Here is a 24522-nt window from a genome sequence, read left to right as displayed (position 1 = left end):
TTTTTGAAAGACTCTATCTGGCGCTAAAATTGTTTTAGAAAAAGAGTTCTAAATATCTGACTTCCTACCTAATTTGTTTTTTCTTTTTTCATCGGGATACCCATAGTCACAAAGACCAAAATGTCATTCACTGGTAAAACTTCAATTTTTTATTACTATATTGGCTTGGGTTTTTTTTTATTACTTATTATAGCTGAGTTGCAACTGTGTGTTAACAAAAGGTGCTAAATCTCTTATTACCACCGCTACCATCCTTCCCCCACATGATTTTAGGTGAATTTTATTGTATTAAAAAATAATACTCTGGATTCCTTTACTGCCGGGAAACAAAGATCATTTTTATTAATGTTGCTTCTAGGATGACAATGTCAGTCATCTCTTTGAAAATTCATTTTGGAAACTAAGTTTGTTCTTCAAGAACCCTTGAAAAGAAGCTTTAAAAATGGCAGGGGAAGATAATAATAATAGAGTAGATGAATTTGAGCGTTTATACAATGAAACTTAATTTAACTTTCCCTCAAACTCCATTTCAAACTTGCTTTTGTGCATGAAAATACAGTGCGCAGCTTTCCTCCCCCTATTTTTCAAATGTTCTTCTCTTCAGCATAATCTCCTCTGAAGGATTCTGTGTATTAGATCAGAGCGCCAGTCTTATTACCTGGGCCTCCAGGGCAGGTGCACCAGCGAGCCCCGCCCCCGTGCTCAGCTAGGCCTTCTGCAGAGAGAGGCAGCCTGTGGACAGGGACAGCCCGAGATGGTTCTCAGGCCCAAACTCTGCAGCCGCGCCCCCCGCCAAAGCACAGCAACGCCCACCTGGAGTTACTTTGATTTGACCTGCGTGATGAAAATGGATATCAATTGCAGTCCTAAATTTAAGACATTGTGCATCTTGTGACCTGAGGAGTGATTATACAGGGCAGGAAGAGTACTTGCAAATTTGCCTGACTGATTTGGAGAGAGGTAGAATGGAACAGAGCGCAGGACTGTGTGCCCTTGGGCGTCTTCACCCTCCCGCCCCCAGAGAGCAGAGACCGCTAGGTGCTTGGCCCTCACCTCAGGCATCACTGGAGGCTGTGGGAGTCAAGACGAGGAACGCTGCTCGTCGTCACACCCTAAGGTGCACTTTTGCCAGGAGCTGGGCAGTACTGAAATTGTAAGGAAAGCCCTGTCACTCTGGGGGTTGCTCTTGAGGTAACTTGGGGAACCCTTGGGGCACACCGGCCAGGACTTCAGGAGGTATCGGGGCTGGGCATAGCCCACTCCCTGCAGTCTTTTGTACTCTGGATGTAGAGTCCTTGTGGGCTCTTGGAAGCTGTTGCAGGCAGTCATTAGTGAGTGTGCTGGAAAAGCTTGTTGGAACTTTGTTTGCACAAGTGGTTGGAGAGAATGGGGACTGTGTAGGGAATCTAAAGACATTAGCTTTTCTGTTCCCATCCCTTTATGTTTAATTTGGGAGACAGCTGGTGGCCCTAGGCAGTACCGCCGTATTTGGGTGTTAGCGGTGGGAGTGTTTGGGTGCTAGGTCCAGCCCAGATGTCCTCCATGAAGCAGATGCTCTAAGAGCTGGGCATAAACATTGTCACTCCTTCCCTGTGTCCCGTTACGCTAGGGTTTGTGTACGTGCTATGTGTGTGTGTGTTACGTACAAACCCATGTCAGGTGCCTGTCACAGCAGTTCTTTGTTGGAGCGACCTATTTCTGATGCCCTTAGGCTGGTCTTCAAGGACAAGGGCAGTGAGTGATCAATTCCTCCTTTTTTTCTTCCCCTGTGCCTGGCACAGTGCTTGACACATGATAAATATTGTGAAAATGGAGGGTGGAGGACATGGAAATGAAATAATTTTCTTCTCATGTATTGATGTGGAGAGTCGCCTGATCTTGTGTCAGGGGTCGTAAGATGTCAGAACTTGAAAGGACCTTCCTGGTCAGTCGATGATTTAGTGGCAAAGCTGGACCCAGTTGCCTGTGGTATGGAGACTCTCAGTTCATTGTTCTCTCAAGGGTACCCCCTTTGGTTCACCTGCCTCGTTGATGGTGGCATTTCTGTTCCAGCTTACCTAGCCTGCAGTCTTAGGACTTCGAGGGACTGAAATATTCCGAATTGAGTATAATACAAACATGCAGTAATGAAAACATTTAGTGTGGCTTTGGTGGCATTCAGTTTCCATTTTTATTCAAATCACTAGTGCTCTTTAAGAAAACACACTTTAATAGTAGTAGCTGACCTTGAATTATAATTTTTATAATCATATGTTTGTTATGAAATTGCGATGATTCGATTATGATTAGCTTAGGGGAAATAAAATCTGCAAAGGAAAACGGCTTCATTTGTTAAAACGGGGAGAATTCCGTCTTAAAGAGGTTCCATCTAGGACTCATTTACTTGAAATGTGGTGCCTGTTGTGAAGATTAATAACAGGTGGCCTTTTACAGAGCTGCTCAGCCTGAGTCTAATGTTTTAGTTTTTACTTTATTATCCCAAACCTCCATAACTAAACGATTTTTTCTTCCTGTCCTTTGTGCACGATATGGAACTGTAATCGACTTCATATTTCTCACCCAACCTTTCAGCTGTAATTAATATTTTATTGTATCAGATTTTATCACTGACTGGCAGAGCAGCAGGGTCCTGGATGCATGCTCGGGCACACTTGCACACGCACGATACACGCATGCACACACGCGCACACGCACCCACAGAACGACGGTAACTTGTGGATGCGAGGCTCGCTCCTTATGATGAATCTTGGCTGAGAACATAAAATATATTTGTGGTGCCCGCAAATATTCCAAAGCAATTTATGGCCAATCTTACCTAGAAGAGAGCAGGACAAAGAGAAATTAAAGTCGCTAACGTAGAATATTCAACCCCCAGATCTATTGAGGCTGCGAGGCATGTTGCACAGTGCCCACTGTCTGTGTACAACTAGGTGCCAGTTGGCATTTCTGATTTAGTGAACAGCGCCGTGTTAGGTCAGCTACTTGCATTACGAGTGTTATGTGAAGGTCTCTGAAGAATCCTAGTCATGATGATCAACACATGGGACATAGTGAACTGACCTTTTTTCCCCCTAACTTTTAACTGATGACACTATTTTTAAAACTTCGTTTAGTTGTACTAGGCTGTTTGAATGATTAGGGTGTCATTCCAGTTAAGTGCCGACAGGTTTACAAAAAGAGAAGGACCAAACCAAGAACGGGGAGAAAATAAATTCTGTGTTCTTGCATGGCAATAAACTTTAATCACACATTTATATTACCTGCTTTGCATAGAATTTATATTTTCCTTTTCCATCGCCCTCCCACCCTCAAAAAAAATAATCTTCAGGAAGATAGTATTGCTAGTCTGTATTCTCTTTTTTGTACATACAGAAGAGACGGTTTTACCAAAAATTGCAAATTAAACTAAAAGGCACTATGAGGTACCATGAAATGAACAATATTCGAAGTCTAAGTCTGAAATGATCAGAAGTGCAGACTTTAAAAGATTAGCAAAAGCAACAATGAAATGGATCGTTAACTTCTCTCCCTCTCTCCCCTTTCCCTCACCCTCTGTTCTGTTATCCAGTTGTATAACCCTCCAATATTTTATGCTGATAAGAAATAGAATAAGTGGATAAGAAAAATGGACTTACAGCTAAGGGTTTAATCTTGAAATGAATTAAGACCCAAATTTTAAAGTCAATTTCAACTCTACAGCAGGCTTCTCCTCAACGTCTTCAAAGTTAGAAAACACCAAACGTATCTCATCACATTTGAACTTTCAGGTTTAACAGAATACACGAAAGATGTTCTGATATTCTTTTCTAGGTTATACGTCGTCGTGTGCCAGTCTATATAAATGCAGATTCCTTATTCTCCTTATAAAAGCCTTAGAGTGTTGTAGAAAAGCCTCGCATAAATGAAACTTTAAATTAAATTTCATTCCAGAAGAAAGTTATGATCTAGTGATGCCACATTTTTGGCAGAATCATCTTCACTGTGGATCATGCCTTCAGATTGCAAAAGCGATAGGAAGATTTTATGTAACTTTAAATTCCAGAAGAGTGGGATAAGGATAGGCATGGTGTGACTTTAATAAACAAAAGGAGCATGAGTAATACATTAAAAGGATAATAGAATTTTAAGTCAGCCCACTAAGCTAGAAACTTCTGCTTGGTTTTCGATCCTTGAGAACTTGCTTTGTTAAATCTTTTTAGAAAAACCATTCAAAGAGTAAGATTTTCAAAGCTACTCTTTGAGATTACAATTGGGGTTGCACAGATTTTATGAAATTCACTAGTGAAATGATGGTATTGGCACCGATGAAAAGCCTATCAGCCAGAGAGTTCTGTTGAGGTGCCATTGACCTAGGTGCCAATAATGTGTTAATTTCCATCAGCGAGACAGCAATGTGTGGATATTGGGCAGCAGATAGGATTTAGCTATTTTTCATTAGCGCTTGGACGTTGATAAAGGGGAATAGAAAAGAGCTGCTTGACCTTTCAGTGCTTAAATTATTAAAGAGCAAATAGATTTGAGGTCTGGATGCTTGCAAATCTAATTTCTCTTGTGGAGCCAGGATGAAAAGACATTTTGGGTTTGAAATTGCTCTAGTCAACTTAGTTCTTCCTTTAATATATCTGAAGATGACTAGATGGTAACCATTTAAAAAGTAATATGAGTGGAGTAGAGTATATAACATAACAGATCTATTGGCTATTGGCTAAAATGGGGGTCCAGTAACTGAAGAGTGTGATGCTAAGTGAAATAAGCCATACAGAGAAAGACAGATACCATATGGTTTCACTCTTATGTGGATCCTGAGAAACTTAACAGAAACCCATGGGGGAGGGGAAGGAAAAAAAAAAAAGAGGTTTGAGTGGGAGAGAGCCAAAGCATAAGAGACTGTTAAAAACTGAGAACAAACTGAGGGTTGATGGGGGGTGGGAGGGAGGGGAGGGTGGGTGATGGGTATTGAGGAGGGCACCTTTTGGGATGAGCACTGGGTGTTGTATGGAAACCAATTTGACAATAAATTTCATATATTAAAAAAAAATGGGGGTCCACTAAATAATCATTTAATTCTCAAGTTTTCATCTAACCCTCATAAAATTCCTGCTTGGAAAAATCACTATTTTTTTTTTTGCCCGTATTCACTTAGAGGGTATTTAAATTACAAAACAAAATTTTCTCTCCTTAGGGAACGTGAAACATTGAATTGTTCAAGTTAAAGTACTGCCAGGCACATAGTAGGTGCTCAAGAACATTCCTTGAGTTAATAAATGAGTAAATGCACACACAACACTCACAACACAACACACGCACAGCAGAGTTGGGGAAAAGATGGATGGGAAGTGAGAGGTGAAGGTTTGAGAAGAGGGTAGGAAAACAGAGAGGCAGCTTTTGATTCTCTCAGGGCTCATTATTCAATTCTGAGTTATCCTGAATAAACTTACAATCTACCCTGCATTCTCTCATCGTAAAACCTGTTTCTTGATCATTTCTTCTTCTGTTAGCTCTTGGGTATTCAAGAAATGAATGCAAAGTAAACTTAGTATTAAATTTTAGTAAAACAGAGCATATTTGTGATTACCGGTGTATTTCTTCCCTACTACTATATATAATGCATATAAACTAGAAATTACTTCTGGATTATATTATGCTCCAAAAATATGTATCTCATGGCCCACTTCATTCCAAGTGTGCTGAGACACAGAGATGACTAAACTGTAGACCTTTTCCTCCAGGAACTTGAGGTTTTTGGAAGTGTTGATAAATAGACACAAATGATTATTAGTCTTTACAAGAAGTATGTTTTTGTGAGTGTGGAGCAGAGCAAGAGTACATCACAATCGGGGAGCAGATCATGAGCCCCCGACAGAGGGTTCATGAGAGGGACTCACTCTTTTTATGAGGTAGGGTCAGTCCTTTTATGAATTAGGGTCATCTGCTGAGAGCAGCAGAGTATTTCAGGGTGTTGGGGAGAACACCATTTCAGTAACAAACATGGGTCCAGGCCAGGGCAAAGGAATAGAGGACAAGGTGTTTGTGATAGAATTCAACATGGTGGGACTTGGACAGTCTGGAAGCGACGGTGCTAGTCTTTCAGAGGAGTTAGACATGAAAAATGAGTGATCACTGTCACCGATGGCACCGAGGTTCCTGGTTGGGATCGAGAGCTGAACAGGACACGGGTCAGGTGCTGGCCTCCCTGCAAAGTCCAGGGATGTCCTCCCTGGAAGTTATTAATGACTCGGAGAGAGATGGGAGAATGAATTGAGGTCAAAGGTGTAATTTCCATCTGTAGCCCCATTGATGTGATAAAAGAGAAAGAATCTCTCTAACAGTACTGAAATTGTTGATGGGAAGTAGGTGGGAACCAGTTTGTATGTCGGTTGTAACCGCAAAAGCGGGGCAAGATGCCTGTGGCACAGACGGTTCAAGTGAGCACCTTAACCAGGACTTGTAACAGGTCGTGCTACTACTACTGCCTTGTCTGATGGTCATGAGACCACGTCTGCTACCTCATCAGCTGTGAGCCCCGGATGGAATGGGCGCTTCACCTCCGAACCTCAGTTCTTACATCATCAAAAGGGGAAAACAAAACCTGCGTGTGCCAGACTCCCCGCCTAGCACTTCCTGTATGGAATAGTTTCTGCAACTTTTTTTTTCTTCATGTGTATCTTCGCATTTCCACTTTGTCTGGTATACAGGTTTTCCAGAGTTGTTTCTAAGGTGAAATTTTGAAAATAGTGTCATGTAGCAAACAATTCGGAAAAGCTGATAAAAGGGAGCCAGTGTTAAACATCATTTTATTTAATGGAGAGTCCCTTTGGAAAGCAGTTAATTATTCCTTTGCTTTATCCATTTTTTTGAGAGTAGCTCTTGCATGCTGACTAAAATGCTGAATAAAAGTATAAAATGCACCTTATAGATCCATCTAACTCTTTCATTTCATTGGGAAAAAAAAAAAACAAATTAAGACCCAAAGGAGTTAATTTAAAACCCCAGTTGTTAGCAGAATTCAGATAAGAGCATAGATCAATGCACATGCCACTCTCCCCCCAGCCCTACAAAAGGCGTTTCAAGAGAACAGTCACATTTTCTCAGTGCTGTATGTATTTAGTGGCAGACTAGGTTAAACTTCTTCATGAATCAGCTGTTGTCTGCATTGTGCTATCTTTTGCTTTGACCTTGACCCCTTACTCTTGCTATTGTATGACCTGATATTCTGCTTTAATATTTGCCTCATATCCAACTACTCCAAAACTCAGCAGCTTAGAAGAACATTTCTATTTTGCAGCGATTGTGTGGGCCAGCAGAGGGTTGGCTGGGCAGTTCCTGCTTGGCGTCTCAGGATGGCCATCATCTGAAGGCTCCGCCTTCAGAGCCTTCCAAGATGGTCCACGCACATGGCTGTCAGTGATGCCAGTTGTTGCCTGGGAGTTCTTTGGGACTGCAGGGCAGAGTGCCTGCAGGTGGCCTCTCCGGTGTGGCAGGTTCAGGGTCATTGGACCATTTATGTGGTGGCTGGCTTCTTCTCCCAGAAAGCTAGCTCTCCTGGGGAACCTGGCTGAAGATGCATAGCCTTCTCTGACCAGCACCTTGAGAGTTACCAATGACCCCTTTGTTACATTCTTTTCGTTGTATGTAGTCATTAAGGTTGGCCAAGCCCATTCTTTTGTTGTTGTTGTCGTTGGACACCTAAGCACTTTATTTTTTTATTTTTATTTTTTAATATAATTTATTGTCCACTTGGCTAACATACAATGTGTAAAGTATGCTCATGGATTCTGGGGTAGTTTCCCATGGTTCTGGGGTAGTTTCCCATGGTTCATCACTTACACTTACATACAACACCCAGTGCTCATCCCAGCAGTGCTCATCCTCAATGCCCATCACCCATTTTCCCCTCCCCCCCCACCCCCCATCCACCCTCAGTTTGTTCTCTGTATTTAAGAGTCTCTTACGGTTTGTCGCCTTCCCTCTCTGTAACTATTTTTTCCCCTTCCCTTCCCCCATGGTCTTCTGTTAAGTTTCTCAAGTTCCACATGTGTGTGAAAACATGATACCTGTCGTTCTCTGACTGACTTATTTCACTCAGAATAATACCTTCCAGTTCCATCCATGTTGCTGCAAATGGCATGATTTCATTCTAGATGGGAGAAGTGTCAGAATTTGCAGATATATTTTAAATTCGCCACATCTAACTATACACATAAGAAGTCAGGGAGAAGGGGGCAAGAAATCCAAGTCCACTTTATCTCCATATGTGTTCTTGTCTTCCCTAGAGGAAGATGCTTCCTACGTGCGTCCTTTCATGTCAGACCCATTATGCACTGAGAATTACATCAGATTTGGTGGAGCAACTTAACATAACCAATAGAAAGTCTCTGATGTTAGGAGGTTAGGAAGCAAGAGTCATATTTCTTGTTTTTATTTATTTATGTTTACACCACACTCAGAATTTGCATTATCATTACACTGTGAACCTACTGTACCACCTGTCTACTGAGCAATCATTCTGATGTTCTACAACAATTGATTTTTCTTTGGGCAAGATTACAAACCGAACAGCAGCTGCTGGATTGCATTCCTGTAGTAGAATGTGCTAAGTGGTTGTACTCCCAGAAATAGGTGATTTCACTGAATGCACATTCAGAGGACACAAGGGCGAGACCCAAAGAGGGTCCCAGGCCGCTGGGGATGGTAGGCTCCTCTCACCGGTTCTTCTTCAGCATTAAGGAGTCCCAGTGTGAGCAACTCTAGGATTGCAACATCGTTCCAGAGAGAGTCCCGGTGCTTTTCTGGTACAGTGAGAAAAAGATGCATTTCCTTGCCAATCTATTCTGGATTCAGTTCTTGAAAGCTGCTGGCAAGAGTTAGTTTTTCTCAGTATCAGAAACTCTTTTTCCCCACCCAGACTACACAAATGTTCATCATGCCCTTAAAATATATATCTTCACAGAAACACCCGTCTCTTCAAAGTTGGTCTCATTCTCCTGTGGTTACTTCGAAATTCAGACATTGGTAGGGGGCAGGGAGGAAGGCGGGTAGGTGCTGGAACTCCTGTCCATACAGGCATCTACAGAGGATGCCATCCCCATCTAATCTTTATATGTAATTCAAATAACCCAGTTCAGGATGCAAGGCCTTGGCATCTAAAATTCCAGTCTGTTTTCTCAGATCTTCTTATGTCCTCTCTTTCCACTGATCTGATATGGTGAGGGGCAAAAGAATGTAGGAGAATATGGGTCATTAAACCTTGCTTAACGTGAATCGTTATATACTGTGTTTTGTGACTTGTTAAAATGTCACATGCATTCCTTCAGATGTCATTGAAGAAAATAATACGTTGCCTTTTTAATTTTTTTTTTAATTTTTTAATGTTTACTTGGTTTTGAGAGAGAGAGAGAGCGCGCAAAAACGAGCTAGAGCAGGGGAGGGGCAGAGGGAGAGGGAGACACAGAATCCGAAGCAGGCTCTGAGCTATCAGCACAGAGCCCTGCATGTGGCTCGAACTCACGAAGCATGAGATCATAACCTGAGCTGAAGTCAGATGCTCAACCGACTGAGCCACCCAGGTGCCCCTACATTGCCTTTTTAAAAATAAACTTACAGTTAATATAATTTCATTTGTTAGGTAAACTGAGTTAATTTTCTATAAATTCATCTTCAGTTACATGTGAGAAAAACATTATTTTAGTGTCTGCCTCACATAAATAGCAGAGATTGTTATACATGTGTATAAATTGTAGTTTTGGTGAACTTTGTTTCCCCTCAACCACATTGTATTATTGGGGGTGAGAGAGCTATTTTTTTTAAGATTTTTAACTTTTTTATTTTTGAGAGAGAAAGCATGCTCACAAGCAGGGGAGGGGTAGAGGGAGAGAGACAGAGAGAGAGAGACAGAGAGAGAGAGACAGAGAGAGAGAATCTTAAGCAGGCTCTACACCCAGCGCGGAGCCCAATGTGGGGCTCAATCCCACCACCCTGGGATCTTGACCTGAGCTGAAATCAAGAGTCAGACGCTCAACTGACCGAGCCATCCAGGCGCCCCTGGGGTGAGAGAGTTCTGTGGGAGAATATTAAGCCCCTTCCTTCTCTTTCATTGAGCAAGTGTTAAGGGAGGATCTGTTATGTACTTAGTACTTCTTACTGACTAAATCCAGTGCATTCTTTATTTTGGATATCCTGCGGGTCCATGCAGTTGAAATCAAAGGGAATCAGCTCAATCATCATAAAATATCACTGACAATACTTTTTTTCCTCCCTAGTGTCTATCAAGTAGTTGTTGAGGAAGAACGACCTCGAAGAACTAAAAAGACAACCGAAATCTTAAAGTGTTACCCCGTGCCAATTCACTTCCAGAATGCATCAATTCTGAATTCACAGTATTACTTTGCTGCAGAATTCCCAGCAAACAGTCTCCAAGCTGCTCAGCCTTTTACTATTGGTGATAATAAGACATACAACGGATACTGGAACACTCCCCTTCTCCCCCATAAAAGCTACAGAATTTATTTCCAAGCTGCTAGTAGAGCCAATGGGGTAAGTTTTATAGCTGGCTGTTTACCTAGGCTATTTAGGGTTATTAATGTGAACATAGATTAAGGACGATAGTGGTAAGAAATAAAGTCATGCTTTTGTGTGTGTGTTTACTTGGAACAAATGTACGTGGTTTTTTTTCTTTGTAAACTTATTTTCACCTAGAGAAATTTATGGAAAGAAATGAATAAATTGGTATTTGTTTTGGTAGGGAGAATATGTTGTCAGCATGATGGTTTTTATTTTCAGTTTTTACTTGGTACCAAAAGTTGGCTAGCAATTCTGCTTCGCTTACTATTTTACAGGGAAGTAGTATAGCTACAACACATACATTCAGCTCATTTAAAATTTTGTGAGATACACAACATCTGTCTTTCTAGCATATTCTGTCCCATTTCTTTGGTTTCAGAAGAGTTTATGCTTCCTATAGCTGTAACTAAATTAGGTATCTTTTTTTTTTTTTTTTTGAGACAGAGAGAGAGAGAGAGAGAGAAAGCAGCTTTAGAAAGATTAGATGAAAGCAAAATAAAAACTATGGAGTCGTTCCTGAATTCTTTCCCCCTTTCTGTTCAGACCGACCCAGAACTCTGGTAAGATATTAAAATCTCCTTAGAAAGAAATGGGAGTTTTCTGGACACCATGATGGTTTCCCTCCTTCACAGCATGGGTCTAAGTATCATTGACTTGACTTTTGCCAGTGAAAAGGGGGGAAATCCAGGACCCAGAGTTCTTCTCCAGTAGTATCTGCACAGAGTGAGCAAGGGTCTGGAGAAGACAGGGCCCCCAGGCAGAGACATTGTGTGTGTAGCCCCTCGTTTGTCACCCGCTTCAGAAATGCCCATGGCCACCAGCTCCAGAGCCAGAAAATGTATCTGAGCATGGTACAAGGAGTAATCATCGTGTGAGCATGTATCTAAGTGCAATTCATCATTGTGTGATTAACACCACACTCGGAACAATGAGCTCTTTTCTTATCAGCATTTAAATAGAACTACAGAACTTATTTTTATTGTGTTTTAAATAAAGCACAAATAGTAATTTTCCCCCCTCTTTATTTGACACAGGAAACCAAAATAGACTGTGTCCGAGTGGCCACAAAAGGTAGGTTGAAATTGTGGGATGCTCTCCCAGTTTATGTCCTTTAAATTTTTAGATGGTATTTCAGAACTTCTTGTAAGGTTAACTTCGTTGAAATAAGCGTGTCTATCTGTGGGTGCATGTATTAGAGTCTTAGCAGTTAATACTATTTCATGCCAATACTTTTTTTAAATAAGGAGTCATGTTACTGCGTTCCAAGGAGTTTTCAGTGTTTAGCCTTTTCAAAATTCTTTAAAATAAAATTAATGTTTATGTGCTTTCAGTACATGTTTTTTAAACCATAGTAGCATATGCAGTAGTCCTGTGACTAATGAATCTTCGTATGCAAAGTAGGAAAATACTGCCTGCTGTTTTTAAGCAAGTACCTAGTGATAAGAGCTCTCCCAAATGGAGTCTGCATGGGCTTTTTTCACGGAACACGGGGCAATTAAACCCAGTAACTGGGTGATTTTAGTGGAATTTCTGTTTCCCAGGCCTGGTTAAAATCCTGGGAAAATGTGATCAAGGACAAGATGTAGAAGTGGCTGGGGTTGAACCATCATAAGCTCACCACACACAGCCTCCTAAAGAACCAAGTATGGTTGTATGTATGTATGTATCACGAGCTGTGATGTCATCTTGTTCACCTTGGAGTGTGATCTTAACCAGGGCATGGGAAATGTATGAGACAATGCTTTGAGACATGTAAAATCCCACATTAAAATGAGGCATTATAAATTAACACCTGTAGTTAAGTATACCCTCTCAGACCATCACAAGTGACCCATGACCATGAATTTATCATGTGTGACTCAATTTAGAAATGACGGCACGAAGGCATCCTTGGGTCTGTCACACTAGATGTAGTCAGGCCAGAGACAGTCACCTGAGTTCTTTTGGGTAGAAATACCTTGTTATTTCATTGTTTCCCTTACAGGGAGTATAGTTTGATATATCATGGACATCCATCTGCATGTTGAAAATTCACATTGAATTCTAATTTCATGAAGATCCAGGACCTTTTTATTCCGTTAGCTCCACAAATATTTCTTGGTTTCATGGTCTGTGCCAAACACTGCCAGGTGCTCATGGGCTCATGTTCTAGTTCTAAGAATCTATTTGTCTTGATTTTGAAACATTTGGTTTTGTAGTATCATATTTGTCTTGATTAAGTGCCTTTATTTCTAGGGATAAATTAACAATAAATGAAATTACAGAGATTGGTGTATTTCATAAACTGTAATACGATCTTAGCTATTAATTACTAAGGATTATGAAGCCCTTGAATGAGGTATCAATGCTCTTAGGCCTCCATCCAGACCACCACCCGTGCTCCAGTTGTTGTACTGAATTCGCCTTACCCTCAAGGTCTGAAAGAGTAAATCCGCTTCCGCAGTGCCTAATTTATAATGCCTTCCACTGAAATCACAGCTAAAATGTTTGAAAGCACTTTCATACCTGTCTCACCTAGTTCTTCAACATTACTGTGAGAAAGGAGGCAGGTATTTCTGCTTTTATTTCTTAAATGAAGAAAATGCATATTTTTAGAGGTGAATTGACTTACCAGGGTCACTCAGCTGATAATCTGTGGGTCAAGGCTTAATCCCGAACCTTTGAACTCCTACCCACAGTGTTTCCTCTGTATTTCACGGCTTTTCACCCAGCAGATCCTCAGACCAACTATAGTATTGCATTGTATAAGTATCTGCTCTCCCCTTTATTAAAATTGAGTCCCTGCCTAATTCACTCTGAAAGCAATGAAATTTGTCATCACGTTCATTTACATAGCTAAATAATTATATAAATAACACCCTCGTAGATATGGAAATCTGACGTTGGCTGTTTTCACAATAGATTGAATTAGATGGTGATTTGGATCATTTTCTTCCATCAGCTAGATTTAATCAATATTGTAATTTGTTTTTCAATTCACCAAAGGATGATTAGGCAATCGGATGACCTGATTGACTGAATATTCCCCACTCATATTTTCTAAGTCATTTGCAAACGTTCATTTAGCCACAAACTCTATCCAAATAAACTCTATTGGGGAAAGAGGGAAACCAGTGTTAATAGTCATTATGTAACATTGTCCTTCCATTCGTAAAAGCATAGTATAGGAGGTAACCTTGGGAGATATTCTCCTTGCAGGTTAAATCTGCACTGTCTGGTCTTATTTTATTCTATTATGTTCTACGTGTACAGATTCAGTGAACTTCCTTTATAGCGCAGTCTAATGTTTCACCACTGCTACAGTCAGATAATTTTTCTTTATTCATGCTAAAAGCTCTTTCAGTGGTGCAGGAAGCCATTCTATCTTGACTACGTAGTCAAAACAGAGAAATAGGCAGTTCTGATAACTTTATTGGTACCCTGCAGGAAGGATGCTTGCAATTGAAAAAAGTTCAAACTTTCTGTGTTTTGGCCACATATTGCTGACAGTGTGGTGGCTTAATTGCATTTTCAGGCACGAAGCCACACTCCTAAGCAGCGTTTTGAATTTACAGAGATGTTGATGTTCTCATGAAACAACTGTTGACAAGTATCTTTATAGAGAAAGTATGGAGGTGGATTTGTTTTCACAGGAAGCTAGTTTGTAATTTCAAGTATGGGTATGTCTCTTAAAGATATATTTCATACTCTTTATAAATTTAATGTTGTGATTATTTTAATCCTATTCCAAGGGTATATTTTGACACTAATATAAAGCTTTATAAAAATTAGACATGGGGGGAAAACCTAAGGTATGTTCTTACCTATCTCCAAATGTGTGGGGGATTGCCTGTATTTTCCTGTATCCTTTCATTTATATATCTAGATTCCTCATAGGTATATGTGACTGTATTTTGATTGTTGGCTATAGGCAAACTCATCACAGAATATTCTGTCTCTTCAGTTAAAAGATAAAGACACCATACAGCTATAGGATATGCATAATGTTTGGATGTTACCCTCAACCTGTGTGGTGGAGTTAACAGAATAGCTTTTAACTGTTTTTAGATCCTCTTAGTTTTATTTTGATTTTTAATCACATTCACATTTTTATAGTTGGATTCTTTTCAAGACCACCTGGTCCGACTGTGTCTTAGCAGTTAGTATATGGGTTTTCTTTGACTTTTGCATACCTAACGGCTGCCTCGCGGTCAGTAGAAGGGCTAAAACTCCTTTTATGCTAGTTCTGGAAGGCCTTGTTGATTATCAATTCTAAATGGACAGGATACACTAAAATATCAAAACCTTTCTTGTTAGTAAATTAGATTTCTCATATTAAATGAGGCACATTCTTTCTAATTGATACAATAATCAATTTAAATGGCATATTTTGCATCGATCTTCCATACAATAATATTTCCATAACACGATGCCAGTAATCTTTCTCCTAGACAGTGTAGTCATTTGGCATCTTCCTTGTTACACATTCATTTTAAAACATTTGTGAGCTCCTACTAAAAGTTAGGCATAGTATAATCTGTGAGACTTCTTAGGTACATAAATATATCACTTTTAAGTTTTTGAGGATTTTGAGTTCGTAAACGTTTGGGGTTTTTTTGTTGTTGTTGTTGTTTGTTTGTTTTTAGTGCATGGGGGCTGGAGTCAGATGTGTGTACTTATTCCTTTCTTTGCTATGATTTGGCTGACGGTAGGGTAACTAGAAATCAAAACAAAAACCTCATGAAAACACATGCTAAATTCTTTCCAAAAGCATTATAGGAGTTACACTGTAAGTCTTAAACAGAAAGAATACAAACTATTATTCTAGTGTCATATTTTAAGGTGAATTTTTTGTGCAAAATACGCTTCACTGTTTTTAAGCTCAGTAATTTATTTAACTTACATTTGTACTCCAATGGGCATATACTTTGCTGGAAGACCTTCAGAAAACTTTGAAGGACTTCCATTGTCCCAATACAGTTTCTAACTAGACTCAGAAATTTGAATGTTTCTTTTTTTAATCACTAGGCTCTTTGAGAAGTTTCTCTACACTGTTTTCCTGTTCACGGTTTTGTTCAAAGAAATACCATCGTTTCTAGGCCACAATGCTCACAGAACGAAAGCACACCGATAAAAAAGCTGAAAAGAATGTTGACATGCACAGCTAATTAAGATTCCTTTTAATTGTTCATATTCAATACACGAGAAAACAAATTATATAGTAAGACCACTCATCTATGCAAATCTGCTATCATTTAGCTATGGATTTAGAAATAGAAATATAGATATGATCTACATTTGTCATTCAACATTTTAGAGAGAAAGTATTTTCTTTGCTTGATCTGAAATGGTCTTCCTAATATACATCATGAATATAGCCAGGCCCCTGAGAAGTTACCAAGGAAAAGAAACCTGTTTAACTTTGTTCAACACTATGTTTCCCAAATATTTGACCCAAACTCAATTTTCCAAGGAACACGAAAGTCACGCAAAAGAGTTTGGTAAATACTGGTTCATCAGATTCCACAAGACCCCACTGCATGCAACTGAAATGGTACTTTGTAAGTCTGATGTACTTTTTACTCTTCCATACATACTTTTGGACCCAAAAGAGACCCTGAATTTATCAACTATTAGATACTGTCTTCATAGCATAGGATTGGAATATCTGACTTTATTTTACCAAATTTCTCAATATTGTCTTTCATAATACAATGTAATTGACCTTTTAAGACAGAGGGTGGCAAATTTTTATGTAAAGGGAAGATGGTAAATATGTTAGGCTCTGTGAGCCATGTGATTTCTGCCACAACTACTCAGCTCTACCATTGCTGTGCAAGAGCAGCCGTGGGTGATGTGTGCACAATTAAGTCTGACTGTGTTCCAATAAAACTTTATTTGCAAAAGTAGGCGGTGGGCTGGCTGACTCCTATTTTAAGGAAATTTGTAACAGACTCAAGTTTTGTCCTTGTAACTAAAAATAATAGTCACAAATGGACACTTTACCATGCAGAACCTAGAGATCATATAAAAATCCCTCCTGATACCTATCATGTACTTTTTCTATGGGGGCTTTGAGCCTCTGACTGCAATTTGCCCTTCATTTAGTTGTGAAGACATGGCTGCCCAACCTCGCCATTTTCAAGTAACTTTGCATCCATGTTGTTTACCTTTTTCAGTATTGGATAGGTGCTCTGTTTCTGATAAGACAATATAGTTTTTTCTCAAAAAGCAGAGTAGGTCACATTCTCCTGTGAGTAGCAGAACACCACACAGGAACTTTGGTTGAACAACAGTCTGTGACCCAGCAAATGTTTTATGTATAAACTTGGTACCGACCCTGTAACAAGGCTTAGAAATAACATTTTACTGTTTACAGTGTGCCATCTCAGTATGCAAAACTGCATACTCTATCCTATCGAGAAAATTATCTCCGTAGTACCCTGGGGTTTCTCCACTTTCTGACCCAACTGGTAGTTTATTCATCTCACTTAGCAAGACTAGAAAGTTTTCATTAATAACGTGTGAAAGACGATTATCCCACTCTTGAACCCAGTTGCTACAATTGTCTAGTTACAAGAAGCAGCACCGTTTGAATGGTGCAGAGGGATATTTCAAAATATTATGCAGCAGCAGTTTTGGGTTTAATTGTCTGCAGATGGTAGATGATCTATTTTCCTTACTCGCTGCCACATTTCTAATAGCACCCAGGCTGTTCCATGTAAATTAGTAATCTTTCATGTAAGCCTGTCCTTAATTTTCCAATATTTTTTCTTTGCATCATTTTCCAGCTGTATCATGTTAGAACTGACGTTTTAATTTTCTATTTTTTTCCCCGATATCTGTGTGTCATGAATGTTAACCATTTAAACACAACTGCTGAGCTGTGCAGCCAAACCAAGAAGCTCGACTGGTCTGCCTCCAGAATCTTAATCGTGTCTGTGGTCACATGTTAACCATGACGACTACAGCAAAGGCAGTTACTAGTTTTTGGTTTTTGAACCGACCAATGCTTTGAGGTGCATTTTTCCCCAGTCCCTTAATGTGACAAAATAAGGTTCCTAAATGGAAACATTCTCCGCGAAATTTAGTTATCAGAGAAATCCCTCTGTAGAAAAATGTCTCTAATGAAAGAAGATCATGTTCTCCACAAAGGTGATTTTAGCAAGAAGAGAAAATATTGTGACTTCAGCAGCAGAATTTCAAGTAACCTAATAAATTTTAAAAGCCTAAAGTTTGGATCATCAGAATTAGCAGCGAATCACTTATACACCACACTCAACAGCACTTGGAAACACTGTTCAGTCTAGAGCCTTATTTAGAACGTATGTTTTGTTTTTACTTCCCGCCCCCCCCCACCCCACATCTTCGGTTGACCTACCCAAAATATCAGCCAAAGCTTGCAACTGTGTCATAGTTAGAAATCTAACTGCCTGACAAAAACTTGTTTAAGGGAAAAGAATCCAGAAAATTCAACACTTTGCTATGTTTTTTTTTTTCTTTTTTCTTTTCTTCTCTTTTTGTTGTTGTTGGAACAAAGTTGAGACAATGTGATATACTGATCGAGATTCTCCTTGCTAGCCTAGCTTCAGTCTGGCTTTTTCTTCCCTCATGCATGCTGACCTGGGAATCTTCCTTTGCCATAGCTGCGATAATCGTGACTCAGCTTACAACACCTTACATTCGCATCGCCCCTGCCGCAGGCGACGACCAGCTGACAGGTCAGATGTTCAAGTATAGATGAGTCATCTTGCCCATTTCCTGCTCATTTTTCTCAGCTTTGTTTCCCCTCTACATTTCCTCCTCTGCTTAAGGCTTGTTTACAATGTGTCAGGCTCTTGGTACAGACCTGTGCCCGCATTAAATGAAGTGATGTGCTTGGCCTCTTCTGTGTGTGCACATTGATACCCATGCATTAAGCACAACGCCACTGCATGTTCTCATTGTGTGTTTGTCTGTCGGTGTGTTCCTTTCCAGCCTAATGTTGTACAGAATGAAATTTGCTGGACTTGCGATAGCAATGCCATCAAACAGGATTTCCATCAGAGTACATAAAGATGTATGCCCAGTTATGCAGATTCACCTAGAAAGGCCCTGTGGTGTCAGGGTGAGCGAGCTTTACTTCCCACCTCGTAGGGTCTCGTGTGCACACGCACGGAGCCACACACAGTCCTGAGATGAAGCCACCCAGAGCCGTTTGGGGTGACGCTGTTCAAACAGCTTTGCGTGTACGTACAACTGGAGCAGAGCTGTCTACATTCCTTATAGAGCCTTGTTTCGAAGTGTTTATATAGAGCAGTGGTACATCTGCCAGTCAAATGCATTGAATAATTTAGGGAAGTTTTTAGAAAATCGAATGGCTTAGAGTCATGGAGTTAAACTGTGTGCTTCTATATAGAAGAAGCAGCACACAGAAAGAGAGCGTAGCCAAGAGAAATTAGCTTGTCCGTTCCGTACTCTCTCTAAAGGTATATGGACATCAGCATAAACTCCTATAGGAAAAGAGTCCAGTAAATGACTCCAGATGGAAGGTGAGTGGTCAGAGAACCCCAGGAGACAAATTTTTGTCCTGCAGTAAAAGCAAACCATTGTCAAGATTTCTAACATAATTGCGTGGGCAGGATTCAAATTCTGGTTTCAGAGACATCATCAACATTGTAGTTTATGGCATGTAGTATAGGCATGGTTAAAACTCAGCTGTTTTCCATAGAATTTCCACTCCAGCAATTGTTTTGAGTGTATGAAACAAGGGAATATACTCTAACATTTAAGAAAATAAAAAAGTATAGCTCAACTCATGGTAAGAATTCACAAATGTTTATGTTGTCCTGTGAGCTTGTTATTTTGGAAAAATAAAAGCAACTGAGACTCAGCAAATTTACAGACTGATTTTTGGAAGGTAATGAAATGGAGGCTAATTCTACTTCTTTCCCTACTGGAATTCCACACATATTTTCAGTCCTCTGTTTCGGGGCCTAAAAGCTATAAGGTTATTATTGATAGTTCTGCTTCTCTTTGTTTTCAAGGTTCTTCTAAGCATATTTCTTTTACGGGTTGAAGTTCTGCTTGTTACAGACCCTTTCTTATCCTGAACTTCTGAAGTTCTCTTCCCAACAGTAGAAGTACTTACGGAGTAGTGTAGCATATTTCTTAAGTCCTCTGTTTTAAAACCTTCGTATTTAAGGACTGGCCCATGGCCCATGGTCGGGTTAGGTGTCCATCTTGAAAGTAACCTTCAAGTCTGACTACCAGCTGAGTCTGAACTGGCCCTATGGTTGTAGCAAACCAATAAAAATGGCCCCACTATCTGAAAACAAGTGCTTATGGGCAATGTAGTTCAATAGCCCCCTTCTAAGGCTTTAGCTGTATCTACAACCTTCATATGAAGCATGCTGTTTACTAGGCAGTGAAGTAAGTGAAACTTCTGAACATAGATTTCTCTCCAAAACTTGCATAAGTAAGAAGATAGCTCATAAATCAGCCTCCTTCACGGTGCTTTCAGATCCCGGGTATCTTGTTATTTGGGAACTAGTCTGTGAAGGACACATACATTGCTCGAGTGTATGGCCGCCATTCTTTTAAGGGCTGCAGGCGATCTCCATCATTTACTTTGGTTTATTAGGGATTAAAATGATGGAGTGTTAGAATAAGCCTCAAAAAAAAAAAAAAACCCAAAAAACTACTCCTGATCTTTTTTTAGTATTTACTGCTTGTTTTAATGATGGGTAATCTTACCCAGATAAATTCAAAATCAAGTAATATTTCTTTTGCATTTTCCATTTGCATCAGCCATCAACTGTGATAGCAGTAACACTGTCTTTTTTAATAGATTTATTCATGAGTCATACTGCAAGCTTGAGACTTAATGCATTCAATCACTTAGCTGACATTTATTGAGCACCCTCTGTGTGCCAAGATATAGATCTACTAAGTCTTATAAAGAGTTTTACTTTGTGTGGTTGCCCAGGCTCTTGGCATCAGGCATTTTGCATCAGTCACATCAAAACCTACGTACCCACATGTTCTTAGGAATGAAAAATCACTATCATGCTGGTCATTTAGCAGTTAGGAAAGGACAATAGTTTGGTAACTAATGGGCAGACAGGACATGTATTTCAAAACCTTTCTCATCGTGTGCAGCAGCTTAGGAAATGGTCAGTGGGACGATTCTGAACATTGCACATCTGTGACCGATTGGCCAGTTGTGGTTTTGTTTATTAGATCAATATGGTGCCTTCCAGAAGCCAACAGGAGATGCATGAGGGATACATTGTGAAGTGCCGTCAGCAGTGTTTTTGTTCATTTTGTTTTAATTGTGCTGACCTCCTACTCCTACAAGTGCTGTTCAAGGCTGTACTTACACTAGGAAGCTCTGATGAGATTGTCCTCCGTCCCAGAATGTGGCACATGCCGCTTGGGCTTTCCTTGGCCCAGATGGGACCTCACTCGCTCGTCTAACACCAAAGTAAACAAGCATCCTGGTGACCTGGTGTCCATGCCAGGACTTCCGGACACAGCAAAATGCTCGTGAATACTAGCTGATCTGACTCACCGAACGAAGGCAGATCAGGCTGCAGAATGCTGGTGTGTCTGATGGGCAGGCCTGTCATTGCACTGGGGAGTGTTTCTGAAATTTTTTGTCTTCAGTCAACGGTGAACTACATCATTATCCAATGTACACACATACACATACACAGAAGTTTAACTGAAGAGAAAGCATTGGAAACCTCACTGCCAAGACTACATGCTGAATAAGACGCTCTCTGATTCGTTCCATTCTGTTCCATTTCATTCTATTTCATTCTTTAAAAAATTCCAGTCACTACCTACTAAACTGATTTCATGTCCCACTATTGGGTTGCAACCCACAGATTTTAAAAAATGCTTTATTAAACCACTGGATATAGGAGATTATGAAAGGAAATGATATATAACTGGAATAAAGGTCCCATCTACCTCAAAAGCACTCTAAAGAGTGCACATAGAAAAAGTTCTAGAAATTGGAAATGGTTCTGGTTTCTACTTTATTCCCTTTACTATGTGATTAATTGTCTGTAATAATAGAAGTGCTTTAGGAAGAAAATTAAAAGCTGTACATGCTAGAAATTTCTCTTTAAGATTTTTTAGTTAATTTTATAAATATCTCTAGGCTGTTTATTTTATATTAAGATATTTCTGTTTATGATTTAATAACCCAGCTAGCTCTGAAATGCTGTGGAGAATGTTTTCCTTAAACAAATTTTTTATCATCCCATTTGGTTAACCCATACATCTAATATGATAAGATCTGTATCCTAGAATATTTATAAACAAAGTGGCTTCTGGGATTCAAGTACAAATCAGATATATCAGAGCATGTAGAATTACTTGCTAGATATAATTAGTACTAAAAAAAAAATAGAGAACTAGCCAAAGACTATTCCCACAAAGTTCCAAGTTTTAAAAAAGATATATGTAGCATATCTGTATTGTCAAAGATAAATACAGCTGGACATTAAAGCTGTAAAAACAGATTTTATTCAGTAACTCCTGACTATAGGGGATAGAGGTGGGCTCCATTTTGATTTGTGCAGAGTGGACTGACTTTTTTTTTTAAGTTTATTTATTTTGAGAGAGAGAGAGAGAGAGTCGAGGGGGGAGCAAGCAGAAGAGAGGCAGAGAGAGAGAGAGGGAGAGAGAATGCCAAACAGGCTCCGTTCTGTCAGTGCAGAGCTGAAGTGGGGCTCAAACTTATGAACCATGAGATCATGACCTGAGTGGAAATCAAGAGTCGGACGCTTAACCAACTGAGCCACCCAGGCTCCCTGAGGGGCTGGCATTTTAAAGGGAGAATGAAGGGGGGATGTGAGCAGGGGCTCAGTAGAGTCAGTGTAGTGAAAAATTATAAAAAGCAGGAAGGGTGTATTGGTCCAGGAGCTACCCATCTGGTTGGCCAACTGGCACTTATCAATGTCAAGCTGCTTCCCTCTCCTCCACCCCCAGGGCTGGGACACAGGAGCCCTGTGTTCAGGTGTCACTGGAACAAACCATCATTTCTTCGGGCAGCCTTCAGTTTTCTCAGGCAGGCACTTTAAGGGACATGGGTCACCTAGGTATGCAGCCTTGAGCAGTTAGAAAACCATCAGTGTTTGCTCAAGTCTTACAGGCCAAAGTGAGGCCTAGGGGAGGAAGGGCTCAGAGGAGCCTGGCTGGCATTTGGTCAGAGAGAGAATCTTTGCCAATGTCATCTTTGCCAATTTGGTCACAGAGAGAATCTTTGCAAAGCGATCATGAAATAAATCCCAAGGAATTTCTTTTTCTCCCTAATGTGGCTCTTAAAGCAAGAGTTTTAGGGGTGCCTGGGTGGCTCAGTCAGTTAAGCGGCCAACTTTGGCTCAGGTCATGATCTCACAGTTTGTGGGTTCGAGCCCTGCGTTGGGCTCTGTGCTGACAGCTTGCTCAGAGCCTGGAGACTGCTTTGGATTCTGTGTCTCCCTCTCTCTTGGACCTTTCCCTGCTCATGCTTTGTCTCTTTCTGTCTCAAAAATATATACAACATAAAAAAAATTAAAGCAAATAGAGTTGTTTTTTTTTTTTTAGTGTAAAATATAAAACATGGAAGTCACTGAACTAGATCCCCGCTGAGGAAGTCAAGCAACTGAGCATATTCAGAGAAGCTCCTGTGGTTTGGACCCTGTGCTAGAAACCTCCACAGGCATTATTTCGCTAAGTCCTCACAATGGCCACCTGAGAGAACATCATCACACTTTTCAGTTGAGAAAAGGAAGTTCAAAGGCATTAGATTCAAGTACACAGGCCTCAGAGCACTGATACGCAGGGAAGTCAGGGACAGAACTCTGATCCCAGCCTTTGTGACTTGAGCCCTGGGCTCCTCTGACCTCAGTGTCTGTTTGAACTTCTCCCTTTTTGCCCCGTGTTCTCCTCTCTCCCCTCCTAAGCCCTTTAGGCCTCACCTGCTCCCCCACCCCCAGCCCTGACACCCCATGCAGCCCTTTAAGTTGGGTTCTCACTGACACCTGGGCCCTCCTGGCCCCTTGCTCCCTTGTCCCCACCACACATCACACTAACCCCAGCCTGAGAAAATCTCATTGCCTTCTTTCTTGGCTCCTGGTTTCATACTTCCGGGTGTTATTTGACAACCAGCAGAGGTTAATTCAACTAGAGGTATGTTGAATCCCGCCTTGATATGTTCTGCTGATCAGTGAATGTCCCCTGCACACGCAATGGTAGCGCTCCCACCCAGCGGTTCCCTCAGCCTGAGCCCTAAGCTGGCTTGGTCAGGCCTCCCCTCCCATCGCTGTGCCCACTCTCCTGGGCGGGCAGCTCTTTGCCAACCATGGCACTTTAGGCCTGCCCTTTACCCCTGGGGGTCCTAGCCATTGGGTCACAGAGAAGGACACCTTTTCCTTAGGAACAGAAACCAAAAGTGAGGTTCACCAGCAACAGCCCAAGGAAATTTCTCAGACTCTCGCTGAGGAGCGGGCCTATGGCAAATACCATCTTTGCAGAACACAAGTGTGTCCCCCCATCTTTACAAAGAATGAAGGAGGGTGCTAAATTCTGTGTGTCTCAGCCTATGGGTTTTGAGCTCGAGTCAAGGGCTGACTCAGATGGAAGCCTAAGTGAGGACCTAAGTTTGGTGGTGACTGTCGGGGGGGGAGGTACAATGGAAAAAAAAGGTGACAATCTCAAATCCCCCGTTCCACAAATGCTCATTAATTGGTTGCCGGAGACCATCAGGGGTGGAAACCTTATAAATTATCTGGTCAAGTGGTTCTCAAACAGTGCTCTGTGGGGTTCCACGGGAAAGCCTCAGGGAGCTACTTCACACGCAGGCCTCTGGGCTGGGCAGCAACTTATTTAAAAACCGTTATGCATAGGGGCGACTGGGTGGCTCAGTCAGTTAAGCGTCCGACTTTGGCTCGGGTCATGATCTCACAGTTTGTGAGTTCGAGCCCTGCATCGGGCTCTGTGCTGACAGCT

At 40.8% G+C, this 24522-nt stretch overlaps 1 protein-coding gene across 1 annotated transcript in view; it reads left to right on the top strand.

The window, feature by feature from the left end:
* Positions 1-24522, top strand: part of PTPRM (protein tyrosine phosphatase receptor type M) — a 595371-nt gene that overhangs the window by 321054 nt on the left and 249795 nt on the right. The window contains exons 12-14 of the mRNA XM_047090212.1: positions 10260-10533; positions 11595-11631; positions 18186-18260. Of these exons, the coding sequence (XP_046946168.1) occupies positions 10260-10533; positions 11595-11631; positions 18186-18260 (386 nt within the window). The remainder of the gene's footprint in view (positions 1-10259; positions 10534-11594; positions 11632-18185; positions 18261-24522) is intronic.

The sequence above is a fragment of the Lynx rufus genome, unplaced genomic scaffold, assembly GCF_022079265.1.
Source record: "Lynx rufus isolate CCGP_SWC_20201006 ecotype Redwood Valley unplaced genomic scaffold, mLynRuf1.p SCAF_29, whole genome shotgun sequence".
NCBI lineage: Eukaryota > Metazoa > Chordata > Mammalia > Carnivora > Felidae > Lynx > Lynx rufus.
This window is presented reverse-complemented; position numbering and strand designations above follow the sequence as displayed.